Source organism: Ursus americanus, chromosome 13, assembly GCF_024610735.1.
Source record: "Ursus americanus isolate L20-20 chromosome 13, mUrsAme1.1.p, whole genome shotgun sequence".
Classification (NCBI taxonomy): Eukaryota; Metazoa; Chordata; class Mammalia; order Carnivora; family Ursidae; genus Ursus; species Ursus americanus.
In genome coordinates, this window is record NC_142139.1 from 36,819,568 (window position 1) to 36,847,387 (window position 27,820).

General features: G+C 38.1%; 1 protein-coding gene across 2 annotated transcripts in view; it reads left to right on the top strand.

The window, feature by feature from the left end:
• The window catches only part of ARHGAP10 (Rho GTPase activating protein 10), a 313,438-nt gene that overhangs the window by 173,342 nt on the left and 112,276 nt on the right, over positions 1-27,820 (top strand). Inside the window, exons 14-16 of one of the 2 annotated variants that reach the window (XM_045798867.2) lie at positions 5,985-6,059; positions 12,279-12,366; positions 20,157-20,215. In XM_045798867.2, coding sequence (XP_045654823.1) covers positions 5,985-6,059; positions 12,279-12,366; positions 20,157-20,215 — 222 coding nt within the window. The remainder of the gene's footprint in view (positions 1-5,984; positions 6,060-12,278; positions 12,367-20,156; positions 20,216-27,820) is intronic. The other variant, XM_087866502.1, reaches the window with a different exon arrangement.

Below are 27,820 nucleotides of genomic sequence, written 5' to 3' on the forward strand. Positions count from 1 at the left end.
ATTTACTGCTGACCTGAAGCAATATTCATGAGCCTCATCATTGCTATTTTTGGAGTCACCTTTAAAGCATATCATTCTTAGCTTTGTTGCTCGGTCATTTCCTCACAAGTTTTTCCTCATCATTTTACCTGTAGTGCTTTTTTCCTTTTATTTTCAAGAGTCTCTCGAGGTTAGTTAACATTTATAATGTATAATTATAAAACATGCAACTGTGATTAATATTTATATATGCATAAAATTGTATGTTTGTTCATTACATAGCCCAAAGGGGAAAAAAATCTTTGCAGTGCTGGGGGACCTGTGTATTTATGCATGCGTGCGTGTGTGTGTGCGTGTATGCCTTATTAATGATGACATGTGGCAGACTTTTGATGTAAATTCTGTGAATGTGAACCTGAATATTAATGGCCTTTCACCCCTGTTGTCAGCTTGCGCAAGTGCAAATGAATGATTCGGCCCTTCCACAAATATTGATCAATTACCTCATTCCATGCCAAGCACTCTGCTGGTTACTAGATGAGAAATGAATGAATGTTGGTTGATAGACCCATAACATATGGTCATTTATTTCTGTAGAATCATACACCTGGAAAACGTGTATGATTTTAATAATTTTGTGCCTGTTACCATCAAAAGTATTTAAGTTCCACTTTGAGTCTTATTCTTTTATACTGTTATATCTGTCTTTTCTACTAACAACCTTTTCTGTCCCTTTTTATTTTCTGTCCTTATCACTTTACAAATCAGTCATCAACTTATTAATCATTTATTCAGTTTATCCATTAATTTATCCAATTCGTTTGTTAAATATATACCATGTGCTGAAGATCATGCAAGTTATTAAGAATCCTGAGTTATCAGGTATGGAATCTACTCCTGAAGCCAGAAAGAAAAGGAAAAACAAGACTTTATGGCTGCATTGGTCCCAAGTTGCTCTCTCTCTTATTTTAATTCTCTTTTAAATTTTACCCTGACTTCACTTTATTCTATCTCAGTGCTTAAAATATAGTAAGTACACAGTATTTTATTAAATAAGAATTTAAATGTTATGTAATTTCTAGTCTGTTATCTTCTCATTTATCTCCAATTTCTCCTTCCTTTCATTCTGTTCTGTGTTGACCTTTCCTCTGTGTGTGTGTGTGTGTGTTTTAATGACCTGTCTTCTCTCTTCTGCTTCCTTTACTCTAATTGCCACTTCCTGTTTTCTTCTTACTCAATACATTTATTTGCCAGTTGCAGCCACTCCAGCCTTTTCCCCCACCTCTGTTGTTCAACTGAACTTATCCACCCTCTTTGGCTTTCTTTTCCTTTTGTGTCTAATTCTTTTATTTTCCAAGAGCGTCTTATTTTTTTGCTTCTCCAGCCCACCTACCAGGGCCTCTGAGTGCCCACTGGGGTTGGGTAGTTCTGTGCAGGTGTTTTATGGAGTAGAATAGACTGGTTCTGGCAGCATCATCTGGGTTCTGAGAGGGAAGCTGTTGAGCAGAGATGATGACGAAACCTGACTCATTTCCACTTTTTGACTTTCTCCTCAAGAAAGATGTGGCTAGTGCTCAATGACAGGACTGTGTGAGATTGGAGGAGACAGGTGGTGGGAAGGAAGACACATTTGATTTCACCTTGTCCACTTTGCCCAGGGACAGCTGTCAGCAGCTGCTTGTCACGGTAATGGAGAGCACTTACCCTTTCTTTACTACTGATCAGAAACACTCTTATTTATTAAAAGAGAAAAAAATCTTTGGGTCTATAACACTTTGATCAGATGACAAATTTTTGTTAAAAGTTAGAAAGTCTTGTAGTAATGACATCAGGGAATGTCAATATCCTGAAAAGATTGTAATAACTTGGATATCTTAAGTTTTTAGTTCTTAATTGTAATGTCTGTTTTGGACCAAGTCCAATTTTATATCTGTAGTTCCAAGTTAATTTCAAGTCAGATCACCCTGGCCATTGCCTCTTCTGTACTCAACTATTCTATGCAAGGCACCATGAAAGCTATTAAAAGCAAAAACCAAGATTGACCTAGGATCTTTCCATGTCTGTGTGTATTTGGGAAGAGAAGGTGGAACACAGGTTTGAAAATCATGAGGCTGGATGTGTTCTAGAAAAGTAATGCAGACAGTATATTACATCTCCAGATAGGTTGTGTGTGGAAATTACCTTTAACATGGTTAATTAGGAATATTCACACTTAGTGGGAGAAAAATACAGACATAAATAATCTTACGTCAGGTCAAGCATTCAGATTTTGCTTTTGGGAATTGCAAATAAGAGATTGTGGGCTTGTTTTAAAATGTAATCAAGAGTTAAGAGGAATTAATTATGAGTCACGTTCAGGGAAAGGGAGTATCACTGTGGGCTGGTGGTAGAAAAGGTGGGATTTTAATCTGGTTTCGAAGGTCCAGATGGGACTTCATTTTGCTCACTGTTGAATCTTGGGCAGCTAGAACAGAACCTGGCACATATTTGATGAATAAATACTTGACAGATGAGTAATTTGTGAAGAGAAGGGGAAGAACATTTCTGTCAGATGGGGCCTCTACCTCAGGAGGGGACGAATTTGGTTATTTGCGATGATAGTTCGAGGTCTGCTCTGCTAAAGGTGAATACTCCAGGGTAGGTGAGGTAGGCCCTATTGTGGATATTTATGTATTTATGCCCTACCTACTTGTTATGGAATCTAGACTGGATCTGATGGCTTACTCTTAAATGGGGATGGAAGAGAACTTAGATAATCAAAGTGGTTTGAAAAATGAAAAAAATGATGCTGTTCAGAATGAATTATGGTTATGTGTGCTTCCCTGCAAGGATGCCTTAAGAAATGTGTGTGTATAAAATTCAAAACTGTGGTGATGGAGCAGAGGTTAGTCTGAAGTTTGAAGAAATTGTGCAACTATTGAATTTAGAAAGTGACAGGAAGTTGAAGAAAAATTCAAAATTCTAATACTTGGTGATTAGAAATAGTGACTCCTTTGGCTGAAAGGGGAAAATGTGGAAGAGAAGCCGGAGAGACAGTGATAAACCCACTCATGGGACTTGGCATATTGATTGGTTTATATTCTTCAAATATATTTATTTGTTGTCTTTTATAGGACATGTGTATGTTCATAGATATAAAGTATGTTCCTGTTTGCTTTTAAGGACATTGTAACAAGAAACAAAATCCTACATGACTTGTGTGTGTGTGTATGTGTTTTATGTGCTGTTTCCAAGCTGCTTTTATATGAGGTTTATTTAAATTTCATCTTAAAAAAATGGAAACTGAGTTGAGTAGCATCAATTCCCCCTTGCACCTTTCATTATGCATTAGCAATTAACTCAGCTTCTCTCAGGTTGATGAATTTGAACTTGATCAATTATCTGATAGTAATTACCAGCACAGAGTGATGATTATTACTGAGGTAACATTCTTATTTCATTTCTCTATGTATTTCAGGCCCTTCTCAAAGACACACGTTTGTTTGACTGCAGAATATGACTTGCTCTTTTGGCTTCTGGCACTAAAGTCAAACTATTTTAGGTTTCTTAAATAGAGGTGTATTGAGGAAAAAAATCCTCTGGTATTTTAAACTCTCCGGACATGGCCTTCTGGCCTCTAGGAGAAGGAAGGAATGAGGCCCAGTCTTTTCTCTTGTAGCAGGCTCAAACTCTGATTTTTGTGTTTCTTGACAATTTCCTTTTTATCAACTCCGGCAGGGCTGACCTGAATTTCTCTCTCTCTCTCTCTTGGAGTCTGTGAGCTTCCCCATCAGGAAGATGCCTCTCTGCTGCTTTGATTCTCTAGCATTCAAAGCCTCTTTAGAACAGACATATGTAGACTGAAAGGCTAGCCTTTGCTCCTCTGGTCCTTTGAGCTCTTTGGAGATAATTGAGAGAGAAGGTGTGTGTATTTGCTTGGACTACCATAGTGAAGTACCACAGACTGGGTGGCTTAAACAATAGAAATTTACTTTCTCAGAATTGTTGGAGCTAGAAATCTGAGGTCCATGTGTCAGCAGGGTTGGTTTCTTCCGAGTGCCCCTCTCCTTGGTTTGTGGGTGACGGTCTTCTTCCTGTGTCTTCACATCGTCTTCCCTCTGTATGTGTGTGTCCCAACTCCTTATAAGAACATTGGTCATGTTGGTATAGGGTCTACCCTACTGACCTAATTTTAACTTAATTACCTCTTTTAAATACTTTATTTCCAAAGTCAAGTTCTGAGGGAGTGAGGGTTATGGGTTTTGGGAGGATGCAAAATTTTGCATATCATAGATGGACAAGTAGGACATTTGAGAAGCTTACAAAATGATTAAGGAGAAATAAATGAAAGGCAAAATAGAGAAAAGGAAAATGAAGACTTGTTTTTTGCAAGGAATAATGAGAGGTTTTGTGTGTGCGGTGTGTTAGAATTGACAGTACATGTGTTAATATCGTCTCAATATCCACTCTCCGTAACACAAGGTACAAGATGCTATCCTTGATCTCAGATACCTCATCGAGATCCGATCTCGTCTTGCCCAAGGTTTCAGAGCTCAGGAGTGACTGAGCCTTGACCAGAATCTAGCCCTTCAGAATCTGTCTGGTATTCTATTCATCACCCATGCAGGGAGGCAAAAAAGAGAGTAAGCCCCCTTGGGCAAATTCCATGGCCTTTTTGGTGGTGTTTTGTTTTGGAAACTTGGAGGATTAGAGGCATCATCTTCCTTTCAGCCAGTTGTGTTCTTGTTAGCTTTAACATTGGTAGTGCAGACCAGAAGCACAGGCAGCAAGCTGTAACTCTTTTGAGAAATAAATATAAGTCCTGTTTTTTTGAAAGCCATTATTTTATTATGAAAGGTTTCAAGCATAAAAACAGTAGATAGGGTGGTACAGTGAACTCTTGTATTCCTATTACTCAGGCTCAACAATTATAAAGATTTTACTAAAATTGCTTCATTTATCCCTCCTTTGCTCTTAAAGCAAATCTCAGATAGGTTCCTTTCACTCTTTTTGGCATGTATCTTGAAAAAATAGGGGGACGTTTTCTTTTTTTTTTTTTAAAGATTTTATTTATTTATTTGACAGAGATAGAGACAGCCAGCGAGAGAGGGAACACAAGCAGGGGGAGTGGGAGAGGAAGAAGCAGGCTCCTAGCGGAGGAGCCTGATGTGGGGCTCGATCCCGTAACGCTGGGATCACGCCGAGCCGAAGGCAGACGCTTAACTGCTGTGCCACCCAGGCACCCCATGGGGGACGTTTTCTGACCTAATCTTAACGTCACTCAGAATTTCCTGATTGCCTGAAAAATGCCCTTTTACAAGTTGGTTTATTCAAATCAGAATCCAAACATGCCATGTATTCAATACAGTAAATTATGTTCGACAGTACATTTTCTTGCCTTTACTTGTCTGTGGTGCAAAGAGATTTTTGTTTTCCTGGCTCCGCAGAGAGAGAATGGTGTGATTTGGTTCGTTTTGTTGTATACTTTGTAGTAATGTTCCTTGGAAGTTTCAGAGCTCAACCCTGGACAGAGCATATAACAGCTCTTCCAAACAGAAACAGTTCTGCCTTCATTTTGAATGCATTTCCATGGTCTTAAAGAACCATCCAAATAATGATTTCTTTCTGTGTACCAATTAACACCATGTTATTTTTAAAAAGCTAAAACTTTTCAAGAAAAACATCGAGAATAAGTAAACATAACAAACATGAAAGTTACAGTGCATCTTTACAGAATGCATTGGTACACATGAGTACTACTTAAGGAACTTCTTTCATTAACATTGACTCATTACATTTTGTCCACATGGAACATTGTTTTTATGAGATTATTTTCCAACCATAGCTCATGAATACCAAGCTGCTAAAACAAGTTGGTAAACACTTGCTTTTGTCGAACGTTATTTTTATAGTCAACAGGAATGCTGCTAATGTGAGTTAGCAAAGATTCTGAATACAATTGTTGGTTGCCAGCTTTTAAAATATGACAGTCTTGTATTTTGCTAACACTCTGTCTCTTCTCATAGGTATAAATGACCAAGGATTGTACAGAGTTGTGGGGGTGAGTTCAAAGGTCCAGAGACTTCTGAGTATGTTGATGGGTATGCCTCTTTTCTAATCATTTTCCATGCATTGTTTGTTGATGTTCATTGTCTTCACCACTTAATATTCCATAGTAACGTACAGCATACTTGTGAATCCATTCTGTTCTTCTGTCTAGATGAGCTTTCTCCTGAGCGGAGATAGCTGATGCGGAGAAGTAGATTAGTGTTTGCCTCAGCACAGATTATCCACTGTCTTTACTGACTAAGAAATGGGGGGTGGGGGGGGGGTGGAAAAGGAATGCAGGCTCATGGGTGAATGTCTTCTTGCACTTGCTTCTCACAGGAAAGTAGCAGCCAGGCCTCTGCGATTTGCATGGCTTCCAAATTCCCTGTCCAGAGTCTTGACAGTACATTTGGTTGGACAAGACCACTGGGACTCACTCATTTTTATGTTGCTTCCAAAACTGTCACTTGACAGCAAGGATCTGATTCTCTGGGATTCATTGGTATTCACAGTGGCTTGTTTGTAGTTTGCACCAGGCTCTTCTCCAGAACCATGCATGCTCCATCTGTGCTGATAACACAGTGTTCTTTGGCATCGCAGACTAGAGGAAGCCAGAAAGCGAATTCATTTCATTACCCCAGACATTACGTGAATGACAAAGCGCTTTTACATTACACGCTGCTGTCAGTTCAGCGCCACCTGTAAGGCGCCCCACTTCTCTCCCCACCCCAAAGCAGGCTGCCTCTTGAGGAGTGATGATAACTCATCAGGCTGGAGGGCCTGCATGTCAAACCAATCTGTCATTTTGACCTTGCTAAATATTAATTAACTTGATATCTCACTTTAATTAATCAATATTAACTATGCCCTCAGGTATGCTGTCAATGCATTTAAACCTGTCTGCATCTTAAAGCATTGTAGGAAGGACTCAGTTTTTGGGAGCATAAACCAAGATGAATAAAATCAACTGACATGTTGCAGATCGGATTGCTTGTTTGGCTGTATTTGAATTAAGGATTTAATAAGCAATAACCTTTTTTAAGCTATTAACCGCAGGAAAAATTGCCCGTCCTCAGTTGGACAGCTGTCTTAGAATACATTCGCTTTCATGAGCTGTTTTCATTTTCTGCCTCTCTGGTTTAACTTGGGTGTGCAATTTTGGCAGTCAGATTTTCCTTTTTACCATTAGTGGTCTCCAAATTAAATAGACGCAGGTTGCCAGTGGTTCAGTAGCAGCTGGAAGAGTTTAATGGGACTACAACATCTGCTTTTAGTTAATTTTAAAATTAGAAACACTTCTCTCATTTCCAAGATGGTGTAATAATGATTAGAATTGGAAGACTCTGTTGGTATCAGAAGGGGATATTTTGGCTGAAAGGCACACTTTGGCAGTAAATTGGTCCTAAGGATCCTAACATTATTTTTATTATCTTCTTGTTCACGTTCAAGGGAAGTTCAAACAAGGGTGTCTTTGTGGTCACGCTGAAGTGTTAAGCTGTCTCAAAAGTTGTTCTTAATCTCATGAAATCCCACTTGATCTGCATCCCTGAACTAAGGTGGTAGTTTCCTCTGCTCATGGGAAATGTCTCAAGATAATCCCGAACTGGCAAGGTGTTTTAAAATACCTAAACCCTCAAAAATTCATGACCTGGAAAATGGTTTTCACTTTCCATGAGACTCAGAGCAGAGAAGTCAGGGATACAAGCGTGATACAACCTGACTTCAGTTGCTAACAAAGGAAATGCTGTGTTTTCCCAAGAAGTATTTCTTCAGGAAGTTGAAGAATTGATGAGGGAAAGATACTGACTTGTTATTTCCTTATTAAAGGAGGTGGCTGCTACACAGTAGAAATTATTTTACTTAATCCATAAATAATTCCTACTATGAATTTAAGATTGCTAATCACAAACTTTGGATTTTTATTAGGACTAATACCAATTTCTTGTTACTTTGTTACCAACTCAAACCTAAGCTCTTAACAGAATAGATTTATTCACAGTATCCTAATTTAAAATTCCCTTAAGATGTCTCTTAATATTAAAAAAAAGATATCTTTTTCCATCCATCCTGATTTACTAAGTGTTCAAAACAAATAATTTATACCCCTTCCAAAAAAAAAAAAAAAGAATTTTAGACTCTCTGTGTATTTGTATATACCCTATCCCCTGGACATTCTTTGTTTCCATCTTTTCTCACTTCCGTATGTTATTCTAGGGTTCTATATCTTACAGAGAAAAAAAAATTGGATGAGTCTGACAGATTTTTAGCTTTGCTCTTAATCCATGATTCCTCCTTCTAGAGGAGTTAGTGCTGATGATTTTGCCCATTGTAGTATTAGACAGTAATTTTTTTTTAAGTTACCATTTCTCTAGATAATGTTCATTTCAAATTTGAACTTTTCAAAGTACAATTTGTATGTAATGCTTTTCTTTGTAGAGATGAGAAATAATCTAATTTTTTAGTATCTGAGGAAAAATTCCAAGGCATTTAATATTTTTTGCAAGAACTTCCATTTACTTGATTTCTTTAGTAATTGAGAGCTACTTACTTACTTGGGTTTTTTTCTATTGCCATTTTTATGTAACGTATTTGTATATGGGTTGAAATGTTTTAAGTATTTAAGTACACTTGTGTAAATGTGATAATTTCTAAAGAAAGAATGCATGCTCAGTATCTTGGATGTTCTCTTCACCCATCTCATTTTTTGGTGTGTTTTCACCCCTCGTATTTAAGATTAAAATAAAAAATGTTTCTCTCCATTCTTCTTCCCCCCCCATCTTCTCTCTGCCCCCCCACCCCCCTTTTTCCTCCACCCTGTTCTTCTCTGTTCTCCTCTGCCAACAAGAAATACTAATGACAGTTGACCATACAAAGTCCTCTAAATAGACCTGTCATCTCTACTCCTCCAGGTCAGGTCATGGCGATGGGAGTTGTTTGTCTTGTTAGTTGTCTTCCATTCTGGGAGCAGAAGGTAGAGGTCTGCTAGCTTTTCTTGCACCAAGCTTCTTAAGTTTCGGAAAAAAAAAAAAAAAAAAACCCAAGTGAGCAATTGTCTTCATTCCCTTTTCAGGTGTTTTTCTTTCCTTTCCCTTTTGCTTTAACAGAGGGCATGCATAGATGTAGTTTTGTAAAAGTTGTTTGTTTGTTTAAATAGAAACTTGGAGCACTTGGGAGGGAAGGGAGAAATATCAGATGAGGTGTCTTTGGGTGAGTCATGGATTTTTAGTAAATGAGGTGAGAATATAACAGATTAAATACAATAGTTATTGGTAGGTTAGAACTAAGATGGGTTAGAATTGTATTCTTCCCACCTCCCCACTGAAGAATGAAAACATCAGAACGGGGTGGGGAAATTGTGAGAAAAATGTGACGGTAGCCTATGTGTGTTGGTGAATTTGGTGGTTATTTCCAAATTTAACTTGCAAAGCAGGATGGGTGATTTTATTTTTAGACACAAGCACAGAAAACAAGAAATAAAACTAATTTAGAAGTTTTACTTTAAAAAATATTACCCTGTTTATTTGTAGGACAGCTTTTTTATATAGATTGGGGGGAAAAAGTAATGTAGGTGAAAAATTCGGATTTTGGATTATAAAGTATATTCTCAAAATTCATTCAATCAGCATGCTCCATCAAGTACTTTCAAGCGGGGCCCAAGTCAATATTCAGAAGGGTGTCAGCATTTTGTATTTAGGTGGGGCTGAAAATTTCCGGTTTCAGAAAAAAGAACACTGGTTACATAATTATGAAACATTAGCTCCAATAAAAAGTCAACTATTTGCATCTGTGCTTGTTAGTTTAGAGTTTTAACTAATCCATAAGGGTGTTGTCCCTTGGTCAGAAAGGAAGCAAAATTCCTTCCTTGTTTACTGTAGGACATATATTCTGATTGGACACTCAAATGCATTTTTAAGTGTGAATCCCAAATAAGTTCTTAGCAAATTTACCTGGTCCCAGTGGGTCTTCTGATTGTACAGAGCTGCTAGGGACGACTGAGTTATTCGAAAACAGTGAAAATGTAATAGAGGATTAGTACCGTAGGTGCTATGTAGTCATGAGCTTCTGATATGACAGCTACTTTTTATTGCATGAATTCAAAGGATGACTTATTTTTCCGTAGAAAGAATATTATTCTCAAAATATAGACTGATTATTTGATGGAAAGGTGAAAATAAAAGATTTCCTTTGGAAGCCTCCTGATTTTAAACTGCTGATTTGCCGGTAGCGAGTTGATTGAAAATGTTATCTGACTTGTATGTTAAAATGAGATTTAAATAATTGATTTAATGAGAGAGAGAATATTCAGTTACTGAAGTAATTGGTTGGCAAAGCCTTTAGAACAGAATTATTTAGTCCTCGTTATAAAGGATTGCACCTTTAATCAGGGTGCTTAATTTGATTTCTTGAATGTATCTGTGGCTTGTCTGACAAGCTCGGTAACAAATGAGTTCTGAATTGTAGGAACTGATCAAAATGTAATCAGTATCAATTGCCATTGTTGTAGTTTATTGCATGTTGCTGTCAGTTGCTGTAATCAAGAACGGTTGAAGTGCTTTAAAAAGTCTCCAGACTTTTGAGTAATGGACTTCATATGTATGATGTTACGGCTGTGGAAGAACCATCACTTCCTGTTTTACTTTATTGTCAGGAAGTTTGAGAGTAATATTGAGTTGCCATCTATCCTTCCTCATGCCCAAGCCCAAAGATTTTTTAGTGGCATGCCTGACCGAATGCCATGGTCCCGTTCTGACAGGCTTTTCTCTTTAGTGCCTTTCAAGAGGAAATACTAACAAGCTGTTTCCTCTCCTATCTAGACAAATACAGTGTGGGCGGGGGGCAGAGTTGGGGGGGGGGGAGTCTGAACCGACTCCTTTGCTTGGGTCTTAGTTGAAACATCATTCTGGAGTGAGGGAGAAATAAAATCTCTTCCAGGAATGTCTAATTTTTTTTTTCCTTTGGATGATGGGAGTATAGAAAACCAGGTGAGTTTCTATTGATTGTGTAGTATCATTCATCGTAACCCATTTGCTGCCCCCTCCCTTTGAGTAGGAACCACCTCTGAATGCTTACACTTGTAGTGACTCAGCTGTGGTAATTGCCTACTCATTGAAACAATTTATGGGAATTTGTACACATTCCTGATTTGCTTTGCTGCTCTTCAGAGTTCTGTGAGAGCGTTCACTTGATCTCATGGTGCAGACGAAACCCGAAGTTCAGTCCGGCTTGGCACTGACTTGGTTCGGGTGGTGCAGCTGCTTAGGGTGGTGGTGGGGATTTAAGCCCAGGTTTGTGATAACACGGTGCCCTCCTTCCCGGTGCCGAGCCGGCAGCCGGGTACAGCAGCCCAGCCTGAGAAGGATTAAAGGTACTACCCTACCCAGAGTGCTGGCTTTTCCCTTTCATACCATCCTTTCCTTTTATTTCCACCAAGACTCACTTTTTCCTTTTCAGAATTTACTACTTCCCTTCCCCTCCCGTTTGTTCGTTTAAGCCACACATCTTTTCCCACCAAGTTTATTAGCTATCTGAAAGGGCGTTTGGAAGAAACACGTCATTAACACTTTTAGGACAAAGAAAACTCGTTTTATTTAGAATGAATGTCAGAAGTGTTGCACAGAGGCTTCCAATAAATAGTCCTTAGATGAGTGTATAAATTGTGATGATGTGAAAGTTGAGTTTAAATGTGTGTATCACCATATGCTATTTTGGTTGATCATGCATTAATCTTCAGAAGGGTAATATGTTGAGTACAGATCTTAGAAGTGTGGGGCCAGGCTTACTGTCCTTTCTTCCCATGGATGTGTTGCCATTTTGCCATTAACGGTGCTGTTTCCCTTGTCATAACACAGTGTGATGACGGTAATGCCACCTGAGACACAGTAAAATATGTAGACACTGCAAATGCCACACGCTCTAAGCCATGGCTACTGAGTAGTGTCTTTAATAATAGTAATAACTATCAGCATCGCAGTCATCATGACTGTTTATGCTTTGGGCTGTGAATATTGCAATGCCCTACTGTGTCTAGGTCTTCCCTCCCCCCAGCCCCATCTTACCCTGCTCCTTTGATCTCCATTACAGATCTTCTGAAGTTGCATAGGAATGTGTAATAATAGAACACAGCTTATACTAGAGGAAACTGTGTATGTTTTTATAAGAAATCCCAAAATTATTTGTGTTTTGGCCATTTAAAAATGGAAGCTTTGTGAGCAAGTCAAAGGGGCCGTTGAATGTTCTGGGTTTTAATTACTCTTTTCTTGTTTGCTCACTAGATGTAAAAACATGCAATGAGGTGGACCTGGAGAATTCCATAGATTGGGAAGTGAAGACAATAACAAGCGCCCTAAAACAGTACTTGAGGTAAGCTCCTCTCAGTGACAGAAGGAAGGCATGTGCTCTTGGGCATCCAACACACGGCAGATGCCGACTCTGCCCGGAAATCTCAGTTGTTGAGTTAAACCTTATGAAAAAGGGGGACATTTATGAGGGATCTGTGCCTTCAGAAGTGTGACAAGTAGTAGCTGCATGTCAGTTGTTAGGTAAGTTGCAACACAATTGGAATAGATTCGGTTTTTGAAATAGATGTCTATTGTAGATGTGAGTTTTAGGGATTAAGTGCTATGAAACAGGAGGAAGGCTATATATTGAATTCATTGAATCTTTTAGGCGAAAATGAAGATTTTTTTAGTTTAAATTTAAACTGTTGAACCTAGAGGCTTATTAATGGTAACACATAAATATAAAGCTATTTGCAAAGAAGTTCACTTGAGATTTTAAGATAAATTTAAGTCTTGCATTTATTATAGAAGATATTTAGGACCAGAGTTAGACTAGGGCTTAGCATCTCTATGGGTCATTACCCTTTTTATGAAAAATAAAGGAATTTAATGATGAAAAGCTTGAGATTAGATGAAGAAAATACCACGAGAGGGGAAAAAAGAAGTGAGTAAAAGAATGGAAAAAAGATCACGACCGTAATTCCTATGCTGTGGTACTCTGGAGGACTTTGATTTTTGTATGGCACACAAATGACGGTGTTCCCCCAGGATCGGTTCTTGGTCACCAACATATAGGATTGTGTTCCAGGGATAATTTGGGTTCGAATGAGCACATGAAATGAACTATTATATATTTTATATTTTTTGCAATTCGTCTATTTGAAAAATTCCAAGTCTGTAAAACCAGAGATGTTAGTGTACTGAATCCTCATGGCCCCATTACCCTGTGTCCGCAGTTATCATCATCCTACCCTTCTTGTTTCTTAAGTCCTCCTACCTGCTACTTCTTTTGGGTATTATTTGAATGATTTTCTAAAACAACATATTGCTGTACCCATAAATACTTAAGTATATGTCTATAAAAAGGTAAAGACTTAAAAACAATGTAGAAAGACAAAAAGAATACAATTATCATACCCAACAATATTAATATCATCAGTACTGAGTCCATGTTTGATTTTTACTGATTTTTTTCCTATTTATTTAAATTCCTACAGAGTTTAAATAATGTCAACACATTTCAATTGACTGATATGTTTTAAGTCACTTTTAATCTGCACAGTCCCCTGCCTCTGCACCACTTTCTTCTCCCTCAGCATTTTCGTTTGTTTCTTTATGAACCTGGGTCATTTTTATTTTTTATTCTTATTTTTTTAAGGATTTATTTATTTATTTTAGAGAGAGAGATAGCTGGGGGGGTGTGAAGGGTGGGGCAGAGGAGGGGAGAGAGAGAGAGAATCTTAAGCAGACTCTGCACTGAGCACAGAGCCCAATGTGGGGCTTGAACTCACAATCCTGAGATCATGACCTGAGCTGAAACCAAGAGTCTGATGCTCAACCGACCATGCTCCCCAGGTCCCAACGTGGGTTATTTTTAAGTAGAATTTTCTGTATTTTAGATATGGCAGATTGTGTCATGGTGTCATTTAACATGTTTCTCTAGCTGTCAGATTTCCTGTAAATAGTTAAATCTATAGAATTCATTAGATTCAGATTAGGTTTTTGAAAAATTGATTTATTCCATGAATACATCATAGTGGTATTATATTCTTCCTGTAACATATCAGGAGGCCTGTTACCTGCTTGTTCCACTTTTTCGTTTCTTTTCTTTTTTTCCCCAAGATTTATTTATTTATTTTAGAGAGGGAGAGAGCAAGAGAGAGCACAAGCATGGGGAGGGGCAGAGGGAGAATCTCAAGCAGACTCCCCGCTGAACATGGAGCCTGACGTGGGGCTCAGCCTTACAACCCCGAGATCATGACCTGAGCCGAAATCAAGAGTTGGACATCCCAACTGCCTGCACCACCCTGGTGCCCCTGGTTGTCCCACTTTTTAATGAGATTAAAATTTATCAATGGGTTTAGATGTGTATTACCTACTTTTGAGTATTTTATTTAAACAAGATAGTTTGAACCACTGTTTAAATTTTTTTTTCTTTAACTGTGAAGTACATTATTGTCCCTAGTTGATAAAGGGATAAAATTAATGCTAAATCTATGGGTTAATGTCTCCCTATCTGCCACTGGTAGTGACTAACTGGTTTGGATGAGAATTACAGACAAAATGAATCTCCTTGGCTCCCACGTGGGGATTAGAATGTCAGCTTCCTGAAGATCGGCATCCTGTGTGTCTTGTTCTTTGCAGTATCTCCAGCACCTAGAGCTGTACCTGTCACCAGGATATGGGGCTTTTCGACTGGGGAAATTTTGCATCCCCCAGCAGATACTTGGCCGTGTCTGGAAATACTGTTGGTTGTCACGATTGCTGGAAAGGACATGCTACTGGCATGTAATGGGTGGAGGCCAGTGATGGGTTGCTAAACATCCCGCGGTGCAGGACACAGCCCACCATTGCCCCCAAATGTACAGAATGTTAGTAATGCTGAGATTGAGAAAGCCTGTGCTAGATGGATGAAGGACAGAATGGGCGAGGGAGATAAGAATACAATGAACTGCATATGTTAACTTGACGAGCAAAGGGTACTGCCACTCTAGGAGGTAGCTTTAAACCCATTTTACTCTTTGGTAAATTCATGGCTAGTACAGTTAAAGGGATTGACCAAGGCGACTCAGTTATTGGTGGGAAACTAAAGGCAAAAATCCAGGTGTTTTGTAATAAATTACATGAGTTTTTTTGCTTTTATTTTATTTATTTTTAAAAATTTTTTACCCTGTTCCACATGGTCCTTTTTTTTCCTGGTGGGGTAAGTAGTTTAGTAAACGTAAAGGATCTCTTTACTGAGTAATGTACATAAAATTTCTTTTTGGTTCTTGATACTTTCTGAAGCTAGTCCCTTCTCACTCCTGGTCTTATGTTGCTTTTTCTGCCTTTTTCTCTCATTACGTTGCTTTATCCTTTTGAATTCTGCTTTTAAGCAAACATTGCCTACAGAACAACATTATGAGATGCTATTATTATATAACTTCACTCCTAACAATATACACAGTCTGCCTGAATGTGATAAAGTGATTATCATAAAATGGCAGATGCCTTGGGAGATTTTGAACGTTAGGTTGCTGTTCTTTCCCCTGTGTTATTTTTAGCAACTAAAAATGCAGTAATTAGGATTTAAGTAATACTTTCTCTGGTGAGGCACCAAATGGCTCTCTGGTTATGGCCTGAGCCTGTGCATTTCTTTCAGTATAAGAGGTAATATGGTGTGGTGGTCAAGAGCATGGATGGAGCCAGCCTGCGTGGGTTGGAATCCCAGCTTTGTCACCTAGGGTACCATAGCACAAAGTTGAATATAGCTTTTCTCACCAAAAAAGCTGTTGCTCTTGAATTCTTCTCACTGCAAATAACCCAGCCATCTTATTGGTTGGTTGGTTGGAGGTGTAAGAAGGGAAGTAGCCAAACCCCTAAAACACTAAGAGAAAGATGTGCAGCAGATACATGTATGGCATCTTCCTTTTGCTTCTACTGATTTGAGGCAAAAATTCTTTACTTCAGTGTTTTAGAGGGCTGAATACCAGCTCCCTGATTGATTACCTATCTATTCAGACCATAATTTTGATTTCCAGCTAACATGTTCATTACAGTGGTTTCCCATAGCGAAGGGATAAATGAGCTATTTTGTAAGGTTTCTCGTAAACTGATTTGACCTGGAGGAAACTTTTAAAGTCTGGAAATTGAATGGAACTTTTCGGGAAGAAAATGCCAGCTTAGATAAATATTATGATTTATATTCATAGGCAGATCCGAAGGGGTAGCAAAGAGGGGTAGATCGAAACATGTTGAATGGCAAGTTGAGAGACACAGTGACTCGGTATAATACATTTTGTATGGGGAACTTGTCATGTTTATTACTGCTTCCCTACCATCAACAATATTTAATACTTATTATTTATGCTGTATTGACTAGCAGACACATGGCAATGGTAGAAGTAGCTCATAGAAGGTATTTCGATGCAAATTCATTTTTATTGGGACAGAAATGCTCTCTATGGTTTTTCTAAGTGTTCTCTTCCACCCCCTTCCCCCCAGTTTTCTTTTCAGAACTGTTTAGCTTTCCTTCTGTGCCAATTCATCATTTTCCTTCCTTACCAAGTCATCATTTTCCTTCCTTGCCATTTTTCACATATTTTGAAACAAAAAACCCTGAAGGTTTACTTCTTTTTATTTAGGCTGTGGTATAATTGATTTTATTTTTCTTCTTTAAATGAGAGCGTAGGAGATGAAGGGGAGGGAGAGAGGAAATAAGGAACAGCTTTTCTTCACTAGGGCTTTACGTTTTAGTTGATGTGCCTATGGTTGTCGTGTGTGTGTGTGTGTGTGTGTGTGTGTGTGTGTACGTGTACTGTAGTATCCTAAGTTGTGTAGGGAACATGACTTATAGTTTTGCATCTGTTTTGTTTTTTAAATAGCTTTGTTGAAGTGAAATTGCCCTGTAATAAACAATATATATTTTATAGCGTACATCGTGGCAAGTGTGACATGTGCATACACCTGTAAAGCAGTCACCGTGATCAAGACAGTGAACCTAGCCGCTACCACCTAAAGTTTCCTCATGCCCCTTGGGAATCCTCTCTCCCACCCTTCCCTTTTTACTCCCTCTTTCCTAGGCAACCACTGGTCTGCTTTCTGTCACTGTGCTTTAATTTGCATTTCTTATAATTTCAAATAAATGGAATAAAAATCTGTCTTAAAAAAAAATCTGGGTTCTTTCATTTAGCGTAATTAGAGGTTCATTTGTGTTGTGGCCTGTACCAGTAGTTCATCCCTTCTTGTTGCTAACCAGTGTTCCACTGTACGGATAGACCACAGATTTTTTTTTAAATTTTATTTATTTATTTGAGAGAGAGAGTACACGTGAGTAGGGGGAAGGGGCAGAGAGAGAGATGGAGAGAGAGAATCTCAAGCAGACTCCCCACTGAGCGTGGAGCCTGATGTGGAGCTTGATCTCATGACCCTGAGATCATGACCTGAGCCGAAATCAAGAGTTGGACGCTTAACCGACCGAGCCCCCAGGCGCCCCTTCACCACAGATTTTTTTAAAATCCATTCACCTCTTGTTGGATATTTGGGTTGTTTGTAGCTTCTGGCTGTTACAAATAAAGCTACCAAAGTCCTTTCTGCACATCTTTGAGTGAACAGGCTTATATTTCTCTTGGGTCAAGCCTAGGAGTAGAGTGTCTATCAACATTGCATATTGGATGTATGTTTAACATTTTGGGAAACTGATGCACTTTTTTTTTTTTCCAAAGTGGTTATATATATTTTTTGCATTCTCACCCTAAATGTGCAAGAGTTCCATTTCCTCTACATCCTTGTCAACTCTTGATATGGTCAGTCTTCTTCATTTTAGCTATTCTAACAGGTGTATAGTGATATCTCATGTGCTGTGAATTTTCGCTTCCATAATGACCGATAATCTTAAACTTTTCTAAGTGCATATTTGCTATCTATGTATCTTCTTGGGTGAAATGTCTGTGTCTTTCACGCAATTAAACAAACTGAGCTATTTGTTTCCTTATTATATTTTGATAATTTTTGAATGTATTTTGGATACAAGTCCTTCCTCAGATATGTGCTTTACAAATGTTTTCTTCAGTCTGTCACTTGTCTTTTCCTTCTCTTAATAATGTCTTTCAAAGAGCATCAATTTTGATGACGTTCCAGTTTATCAGCTTTGACTTTTTTTGAACTGTACTTTTGGTGATGTATCAAGAAATCTTTGCCTAATCCAAAGTCACAAAGGTTTTCTTTTATATTTTCTTCTAGGAGTTTTATAGTTTTAGGTTATACTCTTAGGTCTCTGATCTGTTTCGAGTTCATTTTTATGTGAGATATGAGATATGGATCCAAGTTTGCTTTTGAATATGAATGCCCAGTTATTCTAATACCTTTTATGGGAAAAGCTATCTTTTCTCCCCGGAATTGTCTATTGGGATGATCATACAGTTTTTCTATTTTAGTTGTTAGTGTGGTGAATTGCATTCATTTTGTTTTACTATTAAGGCAAAACCACATTTTTGTGATAGACCCAACTTGGTCATGATGTATTATCCTTTTATTTATCTTGTTGAATTTGATTCTTGTTGATTTTATTTATGTTCCTTTGTGTATTTGGTGTTTAATTTATTCTTTTTTTTTTTTTTCTGACTCTTCAAGATGGAAAGTGAAGTCATTGGTTTAAGACCCGTCTTCTTAGATAGGTGTTGAATGATATAAATTTACCCATAAATACTGCTTTACTAATAACATCCCTTAAATTCTGATATGCTGTGTTTCATTTTCATTTTGTTCAAAATACTTTCTAGTTTCTCTTTCTTTGGGGTTTTCCAGATATCTTTCTGTTGCTGATTTTTAATTCAGTTTTTATTGTAATCAGAGAAATGGGCTGGTATAAATTAAACCCTTTTAAACTTATTGAGATTTGTTTGATGGCCTAAAATATAGTTTATCTTGATAAATGTTCCATGTGCACTGGGAAAGAATGTATTTTCTGCTCCTTTTATTGGGGTATCATTTAGGTGAGAGACATATCAATTAGGTAAAATTGGTTGATAACTTTATTCAAATCTTCTGTATCGTAACTGATTTGTCTGCTTGTTCTATCAGTTATTCAAATGGGGAAGTATTTAAATTTCCAGACATAGGTGTGGATTTGTCTGTTTCTTCTTATAGTTCCATCGATATTTGTTTCATGTGTTTTGAAACTCCTATTATTCTTAGACACAGTAACATTTAGGATTGTTATGTCTTGTTGATTAATTGTCCTCTTTAGCAATATGAAATGAACTCCTTTATCCATGCATTTTTTTTCTTGGCTTTCGTATATGTCTTAAATTTTTGTGTGTGTGTGTGTGTCTTTGATTTTTTTTTTTCCTTGAGCATTTGAAGAGGAATTTCTGAGTTCCACGATTTAAACCTCTTCAAGATTGTTAATATCTTGCCAGATTGCCCTCCAGGAAGACTGTGCAAATTGATACTTGTCTAAGTATTCTTTAAGTGTTTTTACAGAGTCCAGAGATCTGGTCTTTTAAAATTTAAGATAGGTATAAAAATTCACTGAACTGTAGCATTCTGTTGACCGCAGGATAAAATACACTACCATTTGTGTAATCTGCTTGGTAGAAGATTAAAATTATGTGGGCATTTTTTGCATTGTTATCAATTTTATTTCATATCTCTTTTATTGTTTCATAGGCGTAAGCCAAAAATGGATATCATATTTCTGTAATAGAGATTTGTAAGAGGAGAGGATATGATCTTTGTTTAAAGTTTTCAGTGTTTTTTTGTGGCATCTTCAATTAATATCCTAGACATGATTTTCAAAACTAGATGCTTATATTTGGTTGGATAGAATGTTTGACTTTAAATAAGTTAGTATGTGGAAAGAAATTTTATATATAAACTCAGATGTTTGTAAAGGTATTTTCCAAGATTAAATGTGAAATATTATGTGATTAGATCTGATAGGGATTTGTGGTTGCTTAAGCTTTGGGTAGTGCCTGGTACAGATAGTAGTTACTAAAGTAATCCATTTGATTTATATATCTTTTTGATATGTAAAAAAATTTCATAGGGAAAGTTTTACACATTAACTGAGAAATGCACATCATATTTGTAGCCTTTTATAAAAGATGAACACAAATAACAGTGGCCTGTTTGGATGTGTTTGGTTAATTCTCGGCTGTCCTTTTCATACAGGAGTCTTCCAGAGCCTCTTATGACCTATGAGTTACATGGAGATTTCATTGTTCCAGCCAGTAAGTATTATGTAGAGGTGTAGTGGTTGACAGTGTGTTTAAACTAAAATTTCCACATGAAAAAAATGTCACTTAATGTTCTTGTAATCTATGTTAAAAATAGAAATCACTTTAGGAGATGTTTGGTCTCGTCCCTCTTTTAGAGGGTGAAAAAGAAGGACTATTAATATATTCATTCATTCATTCATTCACATTTATTTATTGCCTACTGTGTGCTAATCATTGGTAGACACTGGGTATGTGGAGCTGTGAAAGGATTTCTGCCCTCAGGAGTCCATTCTCCAGCAAGTATTGGGGCGCACACACCTCCCATTATCCCATAAAATGTAGAATAATGGTATGAGCAAAACGGTTTGGTAACAGAAAAGTATTTAACTTGCAGAAGGTTGGGGAAGATTAGCAGATTTGGAGAGATTAGCAGGTTGGAAATGGCTTCACATAGAAAGATATTTAGATGGAAATTACAGGCAGAAGGAGTAATGTGAGATAATGCCAGAAGCCCACACAGTATCTGATAGAGAGTGAATTATATGTGATAAAATGTTAAATAAAAAAGGCCTATAGTTGGTAGAATTTTAATTTGTGATTAAATTTTTCGTGAGTCATACTTATTTGGAGTTGTCTTGTTTTCTCTCTATTATTCATACACCTCAGTTTTTGTGTTGACACATGGTGTTTAATCATCAGAGTCGTCTGAAATACATTGGTGTGAGGTATTTAATAGTTAAGGAGATGAAGGTTGAGACATGTGAAGTCACTTGCCAGATTATAGGGATCTTTATTTAAAATTCAAAACCCTAGCGCCATTGGCTAAACCTGCAGGATTGGTTTTCACAGGTGCACTGACAGTAGCTATAATTGTATTTTCATTTCCTTTTTTTTTTTTTTCCTTCCCCCTTGGATGTATTCCATAGTTTAATCTGTTGAAAAATTTAGAGCAATCCCTTTGGGTCCTGTGTTACTGCTGCCCGAACATTGCTTTAAATGTTATCTTCTTGTGAGGTCTTTGCTGCAGCCAGTATAAAGGTTTCTGGTGTGTTACAGAGAGAAGCAATGTGTAGGCCCAACTAGCCTGTACCTGTAAAATAGGCCTTCGGAAAAGGCAAAAATATGGTTCCACTCACTTCTGTTTTCGTGTGGAAGAGGGATTTTTTTTTTTTTTTTAAGAGAATTTGTGTGATCAAGGAAGTGGGGGAAAGTTTTCTTGGCAAAAACTCAAGCAAACGCTTAGTTGTTTTGACTCCTTCCCTGTGGCATTTTTGGCAAACAGGGGAAAGAGAAATTAAACTCTAGTTGGAGGACAATTGTTTCATGTTCGCCTCAGAGACTGGAAAAAGCAGAAGAGTGCCAGTTTTAATCTAGAATCCTTTGAGAATGGGAGAAAGATAAAGTGATTATGGAGTAAGGTTTTAAATTACCGCAAGTTAATGTCATTAGGATTATCACGCCTTTAAACTGAAGCCTGGTGTGTTTGAAATTCTAATGTCAATGTGTTTTACCAGATGGAGGCTTCGTAAGAGGAGGTAGGAACTTGCGAGTGGTAGTGGAGTCTGTGGCAGTAGGAAAGGAGCTTAAAGAGTTTGTTGAGGCCGTCCTTGAGCAATGTGGCAGAAGAGATCGCATAAATACTAACGGTAATATTGCCTACTAGGCCGGTGCCTTGTGTTTGGCCTCCCGACATTCTGGGGATGCTGTAATAAAGTCTCCGCAATGATTTGAATAACAGGCCTGTTCCAAAGAAATACTATAGCTACTGTAATTGTTGGCATGTATTTGCACCCAAGTGGAGTTGCGGTTGGAACGGGACCTGTAGTTACCTTCTTTAATGAGAAAAAGTGCGTGTGTTGAACGGGTGTATCCAGTATTCCCAGTGTGGACTTTAATTTTTTTATTTGAGTTTCTCTGAGTACCCTTCTCGGTCCTCACTGTGCCTCTCTCAGGAAAGAGTGTGGGAACAAATTCTCTAATCTTTTGCACATGGACTTGCAAGTATTACATAAAAACAGTTACAGAAGTCAGGTGGCCAAAATTAGTCTCCCCTTTTGAATATTGTTGGAAAATTGGGATTGCGGTCAGGCTATCATTTTCCATTAACAACGGCACAGATGACCTTGTTGTGCGAAAGTGTCTGTTAGCAGAGCTGACTGCTAAAATTATCAAGCATCGCCAGTCTTTGTTACTGCCTCTCACACCAGCACGGAAACTAATTTTTGATTCCTTCCAGCCATGTGTGGTGGTTTCCATCTGTTCTGGGCTGTGGAGATGGTCTCGTTTGCCCTCCCTGCTGAGAGTTCTGGAGGTTTCTCCTGGGTCCCTTTATTTTCTCTCCTCGGTTTCTTCCCCATTGTTTCTGTTGAGAGACCGTGGGTTAATTTCTGGAGTGCCTGATACAAATATGAATTTTATTTCTTTTTTGTCACCACAAGACAGACATTTTTTGTTCTTCATTCTTGAAAAATACTGTACAGTGTTGAATGCATTGGGAAATTAATTTTTTTTAATAGAAAAAATTAAGAGAGATAACTAAACCCTCTCAGCTGAGAGAGTTAACTAAAATTGCCGAAAGGAACTAGAGTCCCTCTGTATGGAAAACCATTCCTTTGTTTCTCCTTTACTCACACACACAGTACTTCACTTCTGACACCTCTAGTAACCAACTGTGTGGGCTTTTTCCCCACTCCAGCCAATTCTGTGACACCAGCAGAGCGTCCTACAATTCGATGCAGTTCTGATTCTTTCTACCTGGAGTTCGGGTCAGGTCCCTCAGGACAAGGGCTCAATCCCACAAGACTGCCCCCACTTCAGACAACAGTTGTGAGTCCCAGGTTGTCTGCAGGACTTCTGACTAACTGCCTCGAAATCAGGGTTTCACAACCCCCACCTTAGGCATGATAAAGGGCTCACAGAACTTGGGGAAACACAAAATTGTATTTGCCAGCTTATTATTTAATAAAGGATAGGACAGAGGATACGGATGAAGAGCCAGATGAAGGGATACATAAGGTGAGGTCCAGAAGTGTCCTGAGTACAGAAGCTTCTGTCCCTGTGGAGTTGGGGTATGCCACCCTCTGGCCATGTAGATACGTTCACCCACTCTGAAGTTCACCAGACTCTACTGTTTGTGTGGAGGTGTTATTATGTAGACATGATGGATTATGAACTCCATTTCCAGCCTCTCCCTCTCTGGAGAATGGAAGGTAGGACTGAAAATTCTGAACTTCTAATTATGGCTTGGTCTTTCTGGTGACCCGCCCCCATCTGGGAGCCCACCAAAAGTCACCTCATTAGAATAAAAGATGATCTTATCACCCAGGAAATTCCAAGGGACTTAGGAGCTTGGCATCAGACACTCCTATCACTTAAAAAATTATGGAGGTTTTGGAGCTTTGTGTCAGGAACTGGGATCAGAGACTAAATAGTAGAACAGAAGATTCTTTGAGCACTCCTAATGACAAGACTTTTAGGAGCTCTATGTCAGGAACCAGAAGCAGAGCCCAATATAGATTTCTTATTACTTCATACCATCCATCTTGTGAGAAAATATAATGAGCTTTTAATATAAAAAGTCATAAGATGAAAACACAGTTTACTTGGTCTATGTAGGAATGCAAAAGTTGGTTCCCATCTAGGGAAGGCTATTAGGTGTCTACCTGAATGTTTTTATGTGGTGTTCATTATCTCTGAGAATGTTGTAGTCCATGGTCTGTGTCTTAGCCTTTCAAGCTCAGAGTTCTTTTTTTTTTTTTTTTTTTAATGATTTTTTATTATATTATGTTAGTCACCATACAGTACATCCCCGGTTTCCGATGTAAGGCTCGATGATTCATTAGTTGTGTATAACACCCAGTGCACCATGCAATACGTGCCCTCCTTACTACCCATCACCGGTCTATCCCATTCCCCCACCCCCCTCCCCTCTGAAGTCCTCAGTTTGTTTCTCATAGTCCATAGTCTCTCATGTTTCATTCCCCCTTCTGATTACCCCCTCCTTTCTTTATCCCTTTCTTCCCCTACTGATCATCCTAGTTCTTATGTTCCATAGATGAGAGAAATCATATAATAGTTGTCTTTCTCTGCTTGACTTATTTCACTTAGCATTATCTCCTCCAGTGCTGTCCATGTTGTAGCAAATGTTGAGAACTCGTTCTTTCTGATAGCTGAGTAATATTCCATTGTATATATGGACCACAACTTCTTTTTTTTTTTTTTTTTTTTTAAGATTTTATTTATTTATGTGACAGAGAGACAGCCAGCGAGAGAGGGAACACAGCAAGCGAGTGAGAGAGGAAGAAGCAGGCTCCCAGCAGAGGAGCCCGATGTGGGACTCGATCCCGGAACGCCGGGATCACGCCCTGAGCCGAAGGCAGACGCTTTAACGACTGCGCTACCCAGGCGCCCCGTGGACCACAACTTCTTAATCCAGTCATCTGTTGAAGGGCATCTCGGCTCCTTCCACGATTTAGCTATTGTGGACATTGCTGCTATGAGCATTGGGGTGCATATGGCCCTTCTCTTCACTACGTCTATATCTTTGGGGTAAATACCCAGTAGTGCAATGGCTGGATCATAGGGTAGCTCAATTTTTAACTTTTTAAGGGACCTCCACACTGTTTTCCAGAGTGGCTGTACCAACTTGCATTCCCACCAACAATGTAGGAGGGATCCCCTTTCTCCACATCCTCTCCAACAATTGTTGTTTCTTGCCTTGTCTATTTTTGCCATTCTAATTGGCGTAAGGTGGTATCTCAGTGTGGTTTTGATTTGAATTTCCTTGATGTCAAGCTCAGAGTTCTTGATATATCATATTGATAAAAATTGGATCCACTCAGGATTGGACTCATGTTAAGCTTAGCTTGAGAATGACCACCAAAGCCTGGACACCTAATATGGCATCATACAAAAATATTTTCCCCCTGGACGAGAACACTTGTCTTGCTATGTTCTGTGTGTTTTCTTTCTGTAGTCAAGTTACCTGGCAAGCAGAATCATAATCACAAAGCTCTTAAGTCATTTATGATGAAAAATATAATGATTAGAGGATCCAGGGCACTGATATTTGCCCAGCTGGAATATTCTATCCCTGGTTGGTACACCTGCATGGGAAACAGGAAAATCATGTGATCTTAGTTGGGAAGGACTTCGAAACATGGACATTAAAGGAATTGAATGCCTAATGACATTGAGCTATTTTAGCTGAATATATTTATTTCCCAGTGGATAGGGTCACCCACAGAAGAATTCGAATATTTGATGTCTGTTGAGTGACGAAACTTGGGAAGTGTTTGGATGTTTACCTCTAATGCTTTCTTAAAATTACAGTACTATTGACTTATGACATTTAAGTATGGAAATAATTTAATATTTATCTGCCTGGGTATCTTTGATAAGCTTCAGTAAGCTATGGTCCTATCTTTTTCAGTCTCTGTTAGTTGGCACAGTATCATAAGCACATAGACATTAAGTGTTGTGGATGCTGATTTCTAGTTTCACAATTAAAAATGCTTTTCCTGTTACAGTAAACTCCTAATTCCCTGACATATGTTAGGAATTTGGTGTTATGATTAATTCAGTATCCTAGATTTTAAAAATGTTATGCTTTTCATTATATAATTTATATAAATTAAAATATAATGAAATGCATATAACATAAGCCACTGAGGATAATTTATCTAGTTATGTAATTTATCAATTAGAAAACTTTTTTTGAGGACCTTAAAGTTATTATTATGTGGCACCCACATGGCAATTCCCATTTAGTAGAGATTTTTGATTAATCTCAACATAAAACAAAATGAAGAAAAAAGTAGTTTTACTTTAAAAGCTGTACTTCCAGGGGCGCCTGGGTGGCTCAGTCGGTTAAGCATCAGACTCTTGATTTGATTTCAGCTCAGTTCATGATCTCAGGGTCCTGGGATCAAGCCCTGATTGGGGCTCCCTGCTCAGTGGAGAGTCTGCTGGAAATTCTCTCTCTTCCTCTGCCCCACGCCCCCACCCCCTAAAATAAATAAATAAACTTTAAAAAAAAAGTGCCTTACTTCCAAAAATATTCTTCTTTTTGAAAGAGGAAAAAAGCAGGCTTGAGAAAAATGTGTGATTTCAAATGAAGATGGGTGTGGGAGGGGCACTTGAAGGAAGTGGAAGGCTGTTATTCTAGTTTTCAGAACCAGTTCTACTATTTTTAGAAATGAAGAACCTTAACCTTAGAGAGTGGGAAATGATTTCTCTAGATTCTGAGTAAGTAATAAATCCCTAAATCTTAAAATTAGATTTTCTTTGGAGAGAAATGATTATTAATGACAAGGTAGACAACATGAATTAGAAGTAGCTTTTTAGTGCAAAATTATATAAAATTTTCAGTTTTTGAATGTATGAAATTCTTATCATAGGCAGTTATCCTTTTATTCCTTAGGAATTTTTTTTAAAAATTATTTTTCAGAGTCCTGACTTCAAATTTTCCCCTACTTTAGTTTTTTTTTTTAAAGTTAAAGCTGTGAATTGAATATGTTATTTTTAAAAAATTTTTCATTTTTCTCCAGCTTTGATTTAGTAAGGTATTATCTTGGTTTTAACTCCAGACAAAAACTTGATTATAGGGGCGCCTGGGTGGTACAGTGGTTAAGCATCTGCCTTCGGCTCAGGGCGTGATCCTGGCGTTCTGGGATCGAGCCCCACATCAGGCTCCTCTGCTATGAGCCTGCTTCTTCCTCTCCCACTCCCCCTGCTTGTGTTCCCTCTCTCGCTGGCTGTCTCTATCTCTGTCGAATAAATAAATAAAATCTTTAAAAAAGAAAACTTGATTATAATTTGCCACCTAATTTGTGTTTTTTTGAAGTATTGTATTTGAAGTATTGACACACAGTGTTACATTAGTTTCAAATATACAACAGTGATTTGACAAGTCTATTTGTTATGCTATATTCATCACAAGTGTAGCTGCTGTCTGTCACCATATCATTGACTACATGCCCTTTGCTGTACCTTTCGTCCCCCTCACTTATTCATTCTGTAACTGGAAGCCTGTACCTTCCACTCCCCTTCACCCATTTTGCCCAGCACCCCCCCCACAACAACCTGTTTGTTCTCTGTGTTTATGAGTCTGTTTAAGCATTTTTTGTTTGTTCATTTGTTTTTGTTTCTTAGATTGCACATTTAAGTGAAATCGTATGGTATTTTTCTCTAATTGACTGATCTCCTTTAGGTCTATCCATGTTGTTGCGAATGGCAGGATCTCATCTGTTTTTATGGCTGAGTGATATTCCTTACTAACTCTTTACATAGTTGTACTTTTGTTTTCAGTGACAAATTTAGTTTGTTTCTAAGAGGTGTTTTTTTTTTTTTAAGACTTTATTTATTTATTAGAGAGAGAGCACAAGTAGGCAGAGTGGCAGGCAGAGGGAGAGGGAGAAGCAGACTTCCCACAGAGCAGGGAGTCCAATGTGGGGCTCGATCCCAGGACCCTGGGATCATGACCTGAGCCGAAGGCAGACGCTTTACTGACTGAGACAGCCAAGCATCCCTGTATCTAAGACTTTTTACTATGTGATAGGATTTGATTATTTGTATTCTGCTTTATCAGATGCCTTTTCATTTCTTAGGCTTTTTGCT